Genomic DNA, 15,607 nt, shown 5'->3' on the forward strand with positions numbered 1-15,607 from the left:
TTGGCGCACAGTCTACTTACGCTGAACTTGTTATTATTAAGTGATCCCCTTCAGTGATAACCTACCAGCTAATCATTACGGATCATAAAGCACGGATAATAGCAAGTGACGACTTGCTTTCCTTAACACACACACACACACACACACACACACACATATATATATATGTAATAGTGTGGCACAGTGTCGTTATTCCAAAAGACAATAACTTAATAATACTTAAGAAAAGGGCACGAAACGGATAATAAGGAGAAAAGAGAAAAGGGAAATAAGATAATGATTTTTCTTAGCGAAGGGATTTTGTTACTCAAAAACCTTACATTAGGCTTTAGCATTAGACATCTGGTTTTTCATCTCCCCCAAAAAAGCCTCTGTCCGTACCAGCGATTAGTGACCAACAAGAGATTGGTGGCGATGAGGGATATCGCCCAGGCATATTCGAGAAATTGGAAACTACTCTCATTAGCGCCTATGACTAATCGCCGTTCCCTTCGTGAACAGGTCGAGAGAGCCATCTGGCATACGTTAAAAAGGAATTCTATGACCCGTTGTTAGAAAGAGGGAAGTACCAAATTCTTAAAAGCTCCACCCTCCCAAAGGTAGGCCTCTAGTATCGACGAATCAAAAGCCATGAGTGTTGGTCATAAGACAGCCCAAAGGGGTATCAACGAATGACCTATGAGGTTACCAAGGGGATACGCCCCTAAGAAGCCAGGACATGAAGAAGGAGCGTATACAAATTCATGAGCCTACGATCATTGTAAAAGACATGACAGGAAGGCGGTCTCAGTATGAAGTTAGTAGCCACTAAGACACAAAAGTCTTTCAGAAAATGCCACACCCAGTCAGAATCCAAAATCCAAAGGCGGGGCTAAGGAGATTTCAACTGAACAAAAAGGCGAGACAGAGAGAGAGCAGGCAGAAAAGAGGGAGCAGAGAAAAAAAGGGGAACGAGAGAAGCCAAGAGAGAGAACACCGGGGAGCCTGAGGGGAGAACTGCAGTGGCATGGCCGTGAAACAGAGAAAGACAGAAGAATCCCCAGAAGAAGAACAGGTGCAAAAGTGTGGTGTGCGAAGCAATCAAGGACAGTGAAAGTGACAATCAATAACCTCAGTAAAATTCCCTCGTGCCTATAGACTCGTAATTGCAACAAGTGCCATTTAAGTTTATCAGTCCAAGAGCCCAGTAACTCAGAAGGTGGAAAAACCATTTGTAAGAATCCCTAACGAAGTAATACGTAATTTGTATGGATATATCAATTTAATTTCTCATCCAAAATTTGAACCCTTTTAACGAATTCCAGATTAAGAACATTGAGCAAGACAAGAAGAATTTATATAAGCCTAATTCCCCAAAGTACAGCCTCCACGGCACACGTTACCTTAGATCTGTGCAAAGAAAGTAAGTACCGTCACAGATAAAATGGTGGCAGCGGTGGGATACGATGAGATAAAGATTGATATAGTGACAAGATTAATTGCTGTCGAGCGGTGAAGATAAAGACAGCAGAGAAATGGTGATCAGAGACACGAATGACAGTTAAAGACAGCGGCCGCGAAACAGAATCAAAAGTTTAGTGTCGGCATAAGAGATTTCAATTCATTCAGGCCACTCGAAATAGAAAGTTCTCCCCTAAGACAGTACCAGTGGTTTCCCCAAATACAAAGACAGTTACCGAGTCGTAACAATAAAAGGCACTCCGAAAGTAGCCACCCACACTTTTGCGAAGAAAAGCGAAGCTCCACTCCGCGAAAACAAGAACAATTCGTTCTAACCGAGAAAGATGAACGAGTTTTGAACGCCTAAACTAAAAATATATCAAGGGTATGGTGGGAAAGAAAGAAAACAACTTCCGAAAACGCATCCGTCAACGGCAATCCTGCTCTGAGAGGCGGAAGAAAGGAAGAGGAGAAGGGGGAAGAGGGGGAACCAACACATCATTCAACCGCGCTGGTAGGCGCAAACGCAAGCGGTCAGAAACGCAAAAAACCCGGGTGTCGAAGACGACGAAGGAAGTTAAGTCCAAAATAATAATTCCCACACTTCAAAACATAAGATTAACTTTATTAAAAGATAAATTAACGCGATTAAACATTTTCCAGTTAGACAATTTCTGGTAATTTCGAGATTAAAAGATTTTCACACTGAAAACTTTTTTTTTTGGCAACGGAAAACCACGACTTTATTTTCCTTATTTTAACTAATTATTAATAACTAATCATCTTACTAATACCTTTTCCCACGAACATTTGTATTTTACCTAACCATAACTAAATTTTAATTTTAATTTAGATTTGTGTCATTTTATTTTGATTTTTTGTGATTTTGGTTGTTTTTTTGTAATTTCTTTTACTTTGATTTTTTTGTTTTGATATTTGCTGTTTTACCTCTTTATTCGTTACGTCGAACTGAATGTTTACTTGTTTTTGATTTTTGGTTTGTTTTTAGGATAAAGGGTAACTTGCACGGGAGGTCTACTCGTTAGCGTACACTTTACGGTCAGTTCAGTATCGTTTTACCAGAACTGTTAAGATAGGTTTTTGTTTTTGGGTTTTGTTTAAGAATCGCTCACCGGGTAAACGTAATACTTTTAAGGAATATTTCTGGGGAAAAATTCTTTAATTTTTTTTGGTGATCGAATACTTTAGTAAAAAACAGTTTAGTTTGTTATTGATTTTTCTTTTCGGATATTACCTGTCATAACCCTTCGATACTTTTATGATACCTCAGTACTTAAGTAAAATTTTCCATTAACGAGTCGATGGTCCAAGGGAGGACCGATCCTTCTTGAGAAAACGTTAAGAACGCCCCTGTTGCTCCACGAGAAGTTCAAACAAGGAAATTAACCATTGCCGGAAGGTTACAGAGTCCCGCGAACTTCGCAAAGCGGCGAGCAGTAATGGGAAACACATAAGGGACATTTGTAATTAGTCAACATAGCTAAATTTTGCAGAAGAAAGGATGGTCAGTTAGCTTGTAACTTAGAGAAACTGGTAATAGAGCAAGGTGGAGACACCCCGCCTTAGATAGCATAACAGGGACAGATAGATAAAGCCGTTATTGAAGCCAAGAGTTCTCTTGATTTTGGAAAGCCGGAGGAAGACTTTAGAAACGTACGTCCACTCCGAGACTTACCGAGATCTTAAGAATTGTGAAACGAACTGAAACGGTATTTTAGGAAAGGTCTATTCCACAGTTTGGGTGAAAGTAGATCCGTTACTAGCTTGGCAATGGATAGTGCGTCAATTTAAGTTAGACGAAAGACGTTATCAAGAGTTTAGCTTCTGTTGTTTATAAAAACAATATTGAAGTGAATTGGGGTTAACTTCAATGGAATCCACAAGGTTGGCTTAGAGGTTAGTAAGGGGAGGCAAGAGAGCAAAAAAATGCTAATGGGTTCATGTCAAAAAAATTTTATTAGCTAAGGCAATAATAATTGGAAGCCTGCCGACGGAAGTCCATTGCAAGGATGACTCGTAAGTGGGAGACATCCGATGATGTAGCAGCGATTGGAAGACGGATGAAACAAAAATCCATAGGTAAAGAAACCTGAGGGAATCCTATAAATACAGACCTTTTAGTTCGCTATAGGACAAAAAAGAAAGGGGTTCCAAAACATAGATCTAGGACACCATCTAGAAAGTCAGAATAAGAATGCCCAGGTTAAATCTTCTCAAGGGGAAGGATTTTTTCGACAGTCACGTGTTATAACTGTCAGAAGAGAGGAACATTATGGCCAGTGAACATGCCGAGGGATGGCCCTTACTGTTCCTTTCCAATAAAGAGAAGTAGGACATTAAGTTGCTCGAGAATGCAGAAATAAATTTGTTTTATTTCCCAGCTCCTAGAGGTAGATCTCAGTCGGAGAGGCAGAGGCGTAAGAAAACCAAAGTCAAATCTCCCCCAGTTAAGAGGAAATAGGGATTCCGGTCCCAAATCGATTATGCTAATCAAACGGCAACGCTATAGGTTATCAATCAGGTCCCCAGTCAATTGTCCGGACCGAACGTCCAAAATGGGAAAGGAAAAATTTTCTGCTTACTTAGGCTACAATGGTTTCTTCCTTCCTATAACAGAGAGAAAACGTCCGGAACTGTCAAGGCTAAGCCCAGCTTACACAGGTTCGTTAGCAAAGTTGATTGTAGGGAAATGAAATCATAATTTAATAGACCATTATTTCCCGCACATGTCGGTCTAGAGAAACCACTATTGTTACATTTTCTTTTGCAACGGGTAGTTCCCTAAGAATATCAATGTCATAAAACAGGGTTGTATCGGTTGTATTTTTCTCACTTAAGTTTTGAAACACAGCGAATAGATTGTAGAAATCACAGACGTCCAGGGTAATGATATCCACGTAATTTGGACAGTTTAGATTTTCCATTTATGGCTAGGAAGAATTGCTCATAAGAGAAAAGGTTTCTGGTAGCCAGAGATAATACAATTCAGCTTTTGCTCGTTTGTTAGTTTTTTGCTCATTTTCTGATTATGGTTTACCCAAAACTATGGCTAGACAATAGGTATTAAGCATTTTTGATGCCCATAGAGAACAACTGTTGATTAACAACGGTCGCTGCGATTTCTAGAGACTACCAAATGTTCAAGGTCAATTAAAAGAACCCAGACTGCCCCCCCCCCCCCCCCTTTTCTAAAATCAGAATCCCAACACTGAAAGGTCATTTTAAAGAAGGAAAGGATAAGACAGAGGGAAGATATCCCAGAATGCATCACGAGTTCTACAACAGATCATTTTAACCACATCTTAGAATCAAATCAATGCACTTATTTAAAGTTATGAGAGGGAATTTAAGACTTAAACCGCAGGAGAAAGTACCTTGGGTAAAGGAATGTAGTAGTAAATCCAATTTTTTGAAGGAAAGGAAATTCTCACGCTTACCTTGAAATAGTCGCAAGTAAATTGGAATACATTGATTCTTCTAGTTTACAATGAAGGTTTCAGGACAGGGGCAAAACTAGCGTTTACAGATTACGAATAACAGACGGAGGAAACGGTTTAAGTTTGTACGACAGAGGTACAGAGATAGGGCCTAGCAGAAGTATACTTCCATAATCCTACCATCCGAGTTTGTATAAAGGGAAAGCGGTGAGCCGCAATTAGTAAAGGAAAATGGAAAATTATGCTCCAGGACAATAAAAATCTGAAAGAAGAAGCTAAGGATAGGATTTCATTTTAAAGGCACTTAAGGAAAACCCTCGTTAGAGAGAATTCATAGACTTATTGTGCGAATATTAAGGATAATTAGTCGCTCTAGACGGCGACCACCTTTGGGGAAACTTTATACGAACCGAAATAACGCCACAAGATAGACCATTCCATCAAAAACACAAAGCCAATTTAACATACCAATCCTAAACAGAAGTGAGCACATTCCCATTCCCAGAAAGGAGATCATTGAAAGAGAAGTGTAACCAAAGAATGGAAATAGGCAATGGAAGTAATAGAACCATTCTAAAATTCCCCCATGGTCGTTTTCCACTTTTGCTAGTTCCTAAAAACGGGACAAAACTTATAGAAATGTTGTGGATTTCATGAAATTGAGCCAAAATTACTGAAAAATGGATCCTTTATCCAATGCCGTCAATGCGAGGATCCTTATCGCTACTATAGGGTCCGAAGAAGTACTTCACCCAACAATAGATTTATTGCAGGGATTCTTGCAAATCCCTCTAGACGAAGTAAAGTAAACCTTTCTGTGACTGGCTTTTTTCCACTAAGTAACCTGGCAGATACCAGAGTATGTAAGTAATGACCCTTTGGGTGCCTAAAGGTCAAGCCCGGTAAACTTTTGTAAGATTAATGGATAAAATTTTTGGGCGATTTACTAGGCAAAAGACGTACACATGTTTACATAGATGATTTTGGTAAATAGCAACAGACCACTATAGTGGAACATGATAGGACTTAGTCCAGAAAGAAGTCCTAAAGATATTAAGAAAAGCCAACCTTGAAAGCTTAAATTAAAGAAATGGTAACTTCCTTAAAAGGGAAAATAGACTACCTTGGGCATTACACTAAGTGAAAAGGGCGTAGAAGTAAACGAACGCAAAAGACTTAAGTCGATTAAGGAATATCCTACACCTCAGGTGCAATTAAGGACGTTAAAGAAATTCATTCTTAGGTTTTAGCAGGTTTTTACCGCAAATTCATAGGGAACTTTGCCAGTCATTATCAGCTCCCACTAACTGAACTTTAAAGGAAAAACACACGTCCTCATTTGTATATGAGCATAACCAAGCAGCAAGAAGCATATCGATGAATTGAAAAGAAAGATTAACACATTCCCCCAGTACTTAGGCTTTCCCAAAGTTTGTTTGGCAAAGAATTCCTTTTTCAGGCCGACGGACGCAAGAGCCACATTGGTAGTAGGAGCATGTTTAATGGCAAAAGACCAAGATAATCAGTTATAAATGCGATTAGCTTTATTACAGTAGGAAAATTGAAATTAAAAGCCCTCGAAGTGGGAAACTACTCCAGTAACAGACCTCGAGTCTCTAGCTATAATATACGCCTTTAAAGCATTTCAAGACTATAATCATTTTTGCGTTTACGAGATAACCGTGTTTCACGGAGATCATTCCAGTCCGCAAGTTAAGAAATGCTAAAGAACCCTAATTTTTCTGGACGAAGAGCCGTTGCGTTCATGGACAGCCCAAGATTATGATATACAGGTGAAATATGGTCCACCCTGGGAGGAACCGAAATAACGGTAATCAGATGCATTATCAAGATATGTATCACAAGATAAATCGTAAAATAAATAATGGATAAGTCAAGCGAAGGAAAAAGGAAATGAAACTATGTGCAATGACATTAAATGTACTCACATTGCCACTATACCAGAGGAGCTTTCCCGGCAAAATTTCATAAAAGAACAAGAAAGAGATGAAATCTAAAGGGAAACTGGTTTAAATTACGTTTAGAAAACGGAAAGCAAAACACCAGCCAACAATAATTAACCGAACTAGGTAGGAAGGTTGGATGTCCCACAGATGCCTAACTGGACCATAGATGGGTGTATTAATTTTCTGGATTTGTGTCACGAATATGACCCCAATTTTGGCAGTCAATTTCTAGGTTTGTTTACTGCTCAAAAGGTTAGTACCTAAGAGTCTAAGAAAACAAGGTCATGAGCTAATGGCACGGACCCCCCCCCCCGATGACATGATAGCTCACCAGGGAAGGGAATGGTAATGAACAATTAGATTAAAGTCCAAAGCAACGTTTCCCATTGGAAGGAATTCCACAAGGATGTTGAGTAATTATGTGAAAAGCTGCAATTATATGCAACAGGCTAACAAGGGCAATAACATACTAAGGAAGTACCACTAGGGAAAATATCCTATCCCACAAAGACTCCCATTTTTTGAAAGGAGTATCTATTGAATCTTATCACTAAATCTTCATACCACGAGTAAAGGGAAATAAATAATATACTAGTAATGTATCGACGCGCTCACGAGAAATATAGACAGAGTTGGTACCAACTAACTAGTTAAAAGTGACCAAGGATTGTTGCAACCGCCTCCTCTTCGATAAGATATTTTTGCAGGATTATTCTGTCCCCACGAGCTCATTACTTTCTGATAATGGGACCGAAGTTCAACAACTCATTAGTTCAAGAAATTTGTTAACGCCTTAAGGTAAAAAGAAAAGGTTAGCCGATTACAGCCGTTATCACCCAGCTAGCAATGGTGATTGATAAGAAAGGGAATAACAGGAAGGTTTTGAGGACTGTAGTTACGTCCCACACAGTAGGACAGGAATCCTGACTGGGACGGTCAAGATTTACCTTAGTCCAACTTTATTAAATTAAATGCAACGGCATCATAACTAGTTACTCGAGCAACCCTCCATAAAAAGCTTTGCTGGGATATGAACCCAAGACTTAACCTTTTATGCATGGCTGAATCAGCCAATACAGCCAAATTACTCTGAAGATATCATGAAGATAAGAATCGGAAAGCTTTAAAGTAATACACAAGCGAATTAACAACAAGGGAGTTTCGAAGGAAGCCCAGCAAAGATAATGATAGAGAATCATCAAGAAAGGAGTTAAGGCCCTGTGAGACTACAAAAAGGGGGAAGAGGGGATGAAGTCTATATTAAGAAGGAAGTAATAAGGTTGGTATTAATTATAAGTTAAGCCACAAAAATTCACATGGACCCATACAAAGGGTGCCGTAGAGCGTACAAGAAACTAAGAATAAAGGTTAAGAAAATGAATAAACCAAATGCCTTCCACATATGCTGTGAATCATTAAGAAGAACGAAGAATTTTGGATAAACAAGGACAAGGTCGAAGAGAAACCAAAGAAGTTGAAGAATCCGAAATGGACAGAGACGTCGAAGTAAAAATTCCAGAAGAAGGAATTAAGATATAACCCATTAAAGAAATATAATAGTTCACTTTTTCAGTGAAAAACAGAAAGAACAAACCCATTAATTCATCCCGCATATTCCCATGTTTTTATTTATTTGAGTTCGTTATTGCCTAAGTTGACCCTTCGTCGGTCGACTTAGGAATAATTCTTTTGATTGTTTGCAATTTTCTTTACTTTACTTAGCCCCCCCCCTTCCTTTCCTCCTCTTCGGTTTTGTAGCAAAAATTTTGGGTTAAGTGCCACTTAACTTTTTCAAATTTATTTTGACTTGAAAGGGAATTATTTGTGGGTAGGTAAGAAACGATTCAATGCGCGCGATAATAAAATTTCAAGAACGTATATTAAGTTTTAAATTGTTTCTCCATAATAACATTCTTAGAAGTAAAAGAATTAAAAGGTAAGACGGGTTTAAGATCGACATTAAGTGATTTTAAGATAAGGGAATTCGTTTGTTTCAGAAATTATTAAGATTTGGAAGGGGTAATTAATACAGCGTTACTTTGGCTCAAATCTATAAGGATGTTTGATTGATGAAATTAACTTAACTAATAAGAATATTAATCGATGAAGAACTCCACTAAACAATAAGGTTAATTGATGAAAGACTCATTAACAATATAGTAGTTGTTGAAAACTTACCTAACAAGTATTGATTGGTGAAAACTAACTAATTGGTTTTCACAGTAGAAGAAACCTACCAAGTATTAAACCACTTCGAACCGGTTCCTTTTTAACCCGAGTTGCCAACTTTTGTTTTAGTAAATCAAGCAGTGAAGTTATATGAGTTTAATGTTACAAGGTTACTCAGAAAATTACAGTGAGAATGTCAATGAAATTTTGCATTAAAACTCAATACACAAGATCTCAGTAGAAAGTACAAGGACACAACTTGTTATTGCATACAAAATAACAAGGAAGGATTTTTATTTTCTCCAAAGGTACTTGGTCACCAAGTAAGGCAGGTCGCAGCAAACAAGAAGCCATCAAGTGGTCGTTCAACGAAAATAAATGAAATTTAATTTTCCATAAAAAAGAAAGAACGATGAAAATCCAACCTAGATATAATAGGACCTTGGGAGGACTGAACCGAATCATATACTGTAAAACTTGGCCTAGTTACCATTATTTTTTTTGCCTTCCTAACCATGCATTTAATAATAACTTATGTGACTCAAGGGCTAATGTATGTTTTAATTTTCAGTTTTTCTTGGTTTTGGTTGTGATTTAATTTGTTTGCATTCAGCTTTCACGTTTTCTTAATGTGATCTACTCATTGTATTTGAATTCCCAGTTTGGATGAGTTCTTTTGAATATTGACTTAATCGGAGTACTTTTGATCAATTCATATTCAGTTTTTTATTTTGTTTCTCTGAAACATGTTACTTACTCCCAAGAAATTTACTCATGTTTTACATTCAAATTTGATTGTTGCCCTTAACTGTTACTTAAATCAAGGATTTGCTCATGTTTTACAATTTCACTTTTGATGTTTTTGAGGTCAAAAGTTTCAAATCGGATTTCCCAGAAGCAATAAGTTAGGAGTCCATCTTGTAGGTATTAATATTTTGCTTCAGCTTAGTTAACGCTGTCCGGAGTTCAGCGCGGGTAGCGGGCCGACGACTGTAATAGGTGGTGGCCCAGTGTACGTTATTTCCTAAAAGGACCAATAAGTTAATAATAACTTAAGAAATGCACGAAAACGGATTAATAAGGAGAAAAGGAGAAAATAATAAATAACGATAATGATTTTTCTTAGCGAAGGGATTTTGTTAACCTTCGAAAAGAGGAAAAAACATTAGGCTTTTAGCCATTAGTCAAATCGTTTGGGTTTTCCATCTCCCCCAAAAAAAAAAAAAGCCAAAAAGCCTCTGTCCCGTACCAAAGCGATTAGTGACCAACAAGAGATTTATTGGTCGATGAGGGATATCGCCCAGCATATTCGGAAGAAATTGGAAACTACTCTCATTAGCGCCTATGACTAATCGCCGTTCCCCTTCGTGAACAGGTCAGAGAGAGCCATCTGGCATACGTTAAAAAGGAATTCTATGACCCGTTGTTAGAAAGAGGGAAGTACCAAATTCTTAAAGCTCCACCCTCCCAAAGGTAGGCCTCTAGTATCGACGAATCAAAAGCCATGAGTGTTGGTCATAAGACAGCCCAAAAGGGGTATCAACGAATGACCTATGAGGTTTACCAAGGGATACGCCCCTAAGAAGCCAGGACATGAAGAAGGAGGCGTATACAAATTCAAAGCCTACGAATCATTGTAAAAGACATGACAGGAAGGCGGTCTCGTATGAAGTTAGTAGCCACTAAGACACAAAAAGTCTTTCAGAAAATGCCACACCCATCAGAATCCAAAAATCCAAAGGCGGGGCTAAGGAGATTTCAACTGAACAAAAAGGCGAGACAGAGAGAGAGCAGGCAGAAAAGGGAGCAGAGAAAAAAGGGGAACAGAGAAGCCAAGAGAGAGAACAACCGGGGAGCCTGAGGGAGAACTGCAGTGGCATGGCCGTGAAACAGAGAAAGCAGAAGAATCCCCAGAAGAAGCAGGTGCAAAAGTGTGGTGTGCGAAGCAATCAAGGACAGTGAAAGTGACAATCAATACTCAGTAAAATTCCCTCGTGCCTATAGACTCGTAATTGCAACAAGTGCCATTTAAGTTTTATCAGTCCAAGAGCCCAGTAACTCAGAAGGTGGAAAAACCATTTGTAAGAATCCCTAACGAAGAATAAAACGTAATTTGTATGGATATATCAATAATTTCCATCCAAAATTTGAAACCCTTTTAACGAATTCCAGATTAAGAACATTGAGCAAGAGAAGAATTTATATAAGCCTAATTCCCCCAAAGTACAGCCTCACGGCACACGTTACCTTAGATCGTGCAAAGAAAGTAAGTACCGTCACCTATATATATATATATATATATATATATATATATAATATATATATATATATAATATGTATGTAGTATGATAATATAAACGTTAAGGAAGGAAAGCAAACCGTCACTTACTATTGTCCGTGCTATATGAGCCGTAATGCTTATGGAAGCATAACAATAATTCTAGGTTTTAAAGACAAATTATATATACATATGTGCTTGCTTGCCTGAACACCAACTAAATCTTCACGTGCTATGCTTAGCGAGATGGTCTTAATTTCACTAACAAAGCAAAAGTGAACAGGATATGAATAACCTTTGGAAAGGTCTTTGCGTTCCTCTTACCTCTGTATTCTGAGTATGACGGCTGAGAGACTGGAGGCAACAGCATCATGTGAAGATACATCACCATTGTGATGGGGATGCATACTGCCGTCACCAGGTCACTGATTCTGAAGTGAGAGAAGCTTTATATTGTAGTTATTGCAGCGTTATTGTTTTTATTATTGAAACCGTAATAAGATATGTATTTATTTTTTTTATAAATAAACGATATATCTTCGTACGGCCGTCAACTTTACATATACCACACGTTGTTAAGTAATAGCGACAGATATATCTATGATACTATAGCAGATTTACATCAACTATGCATGTGATCTAGCCATTCCCTTAAGACGCTCCTGATTGGCTGTTGATAAGCCAATCACAGGGCTGGAAACTCTGTCTCTCGAGAGAGTTCACATAGGCAGGATGTATGTTCCACCTTTCCTGATGGATACTTGTGAAAGACGTATCCCTCAGGAGGTAGAAACATAGATCCTACCCATGTGAACTCTCGAGAAATAGAGTTTCCCGCCCCGTGTTTGGCTTATCAACAGCCAATCAGGAGCGTCGTAAGGGACGGGCCTAGCCATCAAATGTACGGCTGATGTGAATCTACTATAGCACCTCGGTGTAGGTGGAGCGTGAATAAAAATCAATCTATTCCTTTGAATCACTCGTTTCCTCTTTGGCATTTCCATTCGTTATCATTTAAACTAAAATAGAATATGTATATTTGATAAGCCGTACTGAAATAAGGATTCACAAAGAAAAGAAATAATAATTCTCCATTCCCAGATGCGACGGAACTCGTAATTAAGCCCGCAAAGGTCTATTTTGTATAACAGGGACTTCGGGCTTCTCAGGGAAGCGCCAGACAGCCCCCTTTCACACCCAGGGACCAAAGATTCCCTCCGGAATCCCCGGAGGATAATCTCTATTAATCATATTGATTTAACTTAGTTTTGAAAAAAGACACACATCACAGTTCCAGCTTTCTAAAGCTCCTTCAAAACACGAATTCCGTTTCTTCAAAGTGCTTTAGAAAGCTGGAATTGAGGTAAGTCTATTTTAGACCATGTCAAATCAATCTGATAAGGGTGGAAGTTAGTCCACCGAAATATAGTCAGTCCTCAGCTTTAAACCAGATTGTTTTAATGCGCCTTTTATACTACTTGAGACGTATCCTGTTTTATCAGAAGAATTTATTTACACACACGCACATATATATACATGTATGTGCAATCATATATACATATATTACTTCCATTTATACACACACACACACACACACACACATATATATATATATATATATATATATATATATATAGATATATATATATATATATATATATATGTGTGTGTGTGTGTGTGTGTGTGTGTGTGTGTATACATATATATATATATATATATATATATATATATATATATATATATATATATATATATATATATATATATATTCCAGGTGAGTGGGAGGAGCTATGTTGGAAACTGAACACATATGACAAAATTCAGTCAAGCGACGAAACATTCTCGAGGAATCCCTGGTAAGTCTTCCTCAGACATTTTACCGAAATGACAGGCATAAGTTGGAGGCAGTTCTACGACAAATGTGAAGCTACACAAATACTTGCAGAGTCATTGAGGTTAAGAGTCACGTGAATCGCCGAGAACCTGGAAAGACTTTTAAAAGTCGTGTCAAACCGTCTTAAATTCAAACTGAGGGAAACTGGTTAACGAGAGAGAGAGAGAGAGAGAGAGAGAGAGAGAGAGAGAGAGAGAGAGAGAGAGACTGGGGTGGGGGGCTGGTTTAAACAAATACTCAGCCACCAAAGCTGGCAATACTGCGGTCTTCTACTTGTTGCCAGACATGCCCAAAGAGCTTTTCCGTTTTCTATTTACCGACAGAAAGTTTCCTCGCGGCCGTAAGTAATTATTTACTATTAATTAGTAAAAGGCCCTTTCACCTGAACCCCAGGTGTTCCATAAGTAAGCAAGACTATGTTTACTGTCACATTCAGCCTTTTACTTCTGAATCAAGGATGAAACACCTTTTGTAAATGATTTCCACAATTTCGTACTCTATGTGGCAACGAAAACTCTCTCTCTGTTTCACACACACAAGCCACCAGATCTGTATTCCACTTTAGCTAAAAATACGAAGGGAATTAAAGTCTTTGACGCGTTCCATTAACTAATGTTCACAGAAGGGCGTCTAACTTATTGTAACGCACTGCTGTGACGTTACTTCCCGTTATGTCACGCCTGTCTTCATCCGTGTAAGTGTGCTCCAGCAAGCTAAGTGAAAAGCGGGAGTAGTCTTTCGAGCGAGTCTAAAAGACAAGAGACAAACTTGACGTATATGATATCACACCTACTCCAGAAGTCCAGCCTAAGGCCAGATACAAACTTCCTGAGAAACCAGTTTTTTTTTTTTTTTAAGTGTATACTCGTCCTTTGAATCTGTTTTTTAAAATTAAACTTGGTTCCTCAAGATGAGAAGACTAGATAGGTCGCTTTGTGGCCGATCGCTGCGGGTAATGTCATATTTCCTGTATTTGCGTGATGCTGTGGTTTCGACTCTTATTGGTCACAATCTCCGGCAACTCTGTGGAAAGTCACAGATTTCTCATTTCCCTATTAGCCTAAATACGAGAGAGAGAGAGAGAGAGAGAGAGAGAGAGAGAGAGAGAGAGAGAGAGAGAGAGAGAGAGAGAGCGTCGTTTCGTTCGATCACACGAGGCTTTTATAAAAAGCTCATGATTACGTCAGATGTCACTGTCCTTTTTATTAGACTCTAAAACACAAGACGATCGAAGCACGCGCCTCACCTACCATCGCTTGTCATTTATTTCTCATCATCAATTCTTACTGTAGATCGAAGGAGGCGCCTGGCCTGACGAATGAAACCACTCGGCAAACTTTCTACACGTGCTTAATCCACCAGGTGTTCTGCATATCTCTATCTCCCGAGTCTGAAGAATCACCACCAAGAAAGGCGAAAATTCCTATTCAGCATCTTTTACGGCGAAATTGATCGCTTGGTGTAGCCGTAACAGAACATCGTGACGAAGAAGGCAACGAACTTTTTGGCCTAATTTATTCATAGGGGGAAACAAAATTATAGTTAACCGTCATGGAAGATCCAGTTCACCTTCAGGTGGAACAAAGTAGAACCATTAATTCCAGAAGAGAGATAAACCAGGGCCTCTTTCATTCGCTAAATTTTGCGTCCCTGAATATCTGACAATAGTAAGAGCAAAAATGTAAGGGCTGGTATTCCTAATTAAAATGTACCTACTCCTAGTTTGGATTTTGACAGGAGTCTCTATCCAGTATGTCGAGTCTTTGAAAATTTAAGATGGAATTAAAGACAAATCCTTTTTGTTGAACTAGGCTTTTGAGTCTTTCTGGTTTCGAGGTTGTTTGTTTGTACGGTTTGCATGGAACCAGTGGTTATTCAGCAACGGGACCAACGGCTTTACGTGACTTCCGAACCACGTCGAGAGTGAACTTCTATCACCAGAAATACACATCTCTCACTCCTCAATGGAATGGCCGAGAATCGAACCCGCGACCACCGAGGTGAGAAGCAAACACCAAACCAACCACGCCACTGAGACGCTAGTTTTCGAGGTTGTGTCTCAGCTAAGTTAAGTATATCTTAGTTTTACCAGACCACTGAGCTGAATAACAGCTCTCCTAGGGCTGGCCCGAAAGATTAGATATTTTCACGTGGCTAGGAACAACCAATTGGTGACCACTAGGAACGGACCTACAGCTTATTGTGGGACCCGAACCACATTATATCGAGAAAGAATGTCCTATAACCAGAAATAAATTCCTCTGATTCCGCGTTCGCCGAGCCGAGGAGAATCGAACATCGGACCACCGGTCTGGTAGCTGAGCGCGAAAACCACTCGTCCAACGAGGAACCCCCTCCCCTACAAAAGGGGCGTTGGTCACTTTTGGGCGCGAGCTGGGTT

The 15,607-nt window shown here is 39.0% G+C and overlaps 2 protein-coding genes across 2 annotated transcripts in view; both read right to left on the bottom strand.

The window, feature by feature from the left end:
- Positions 1-11,743, bottom strand: part of LOC135200805 (heparan sulfate 2-O-sulfotransferase pipe-like) — a gene marked incomplete at its 5' end in the record, with an annotated part of 17,896 nt that extends 6,153 nt beyond the window's left edge. The window contains 1 exon segment of the mRNA XM_064229463.1: positions 11,637-11,743. Within this exon segment, the coding sequence (XP_064085533.1) occupies positions 11,637-11,743 (107 nt within the window).
- The window catches only part of LOC135200806 (angiotensin-converting enzyme-like), a 139,679-nt gene that overhangs the window by 55,958 nt on the left and 68,114 nt on the right, over positions 1-15,607 (bottom strand). The window lies entirely within an intron of this gene.

The sequence above is a fragment of the Macrobrachium nipponense genome, chromosome 27, assembly GCF_015104395.2.
Source record: "Macrobrachium nipponense isolate FS-2020 chromosome 27, ASM1510439v2, whole genome shotgun sequence".
Classification (NCBI taxonomy): Eukaryota; Metazoa; Arthropoda; class Malacostraca; order Decapoda; family Palaemonidae; genus Macrobrachium; species Macrobrachium nipponense.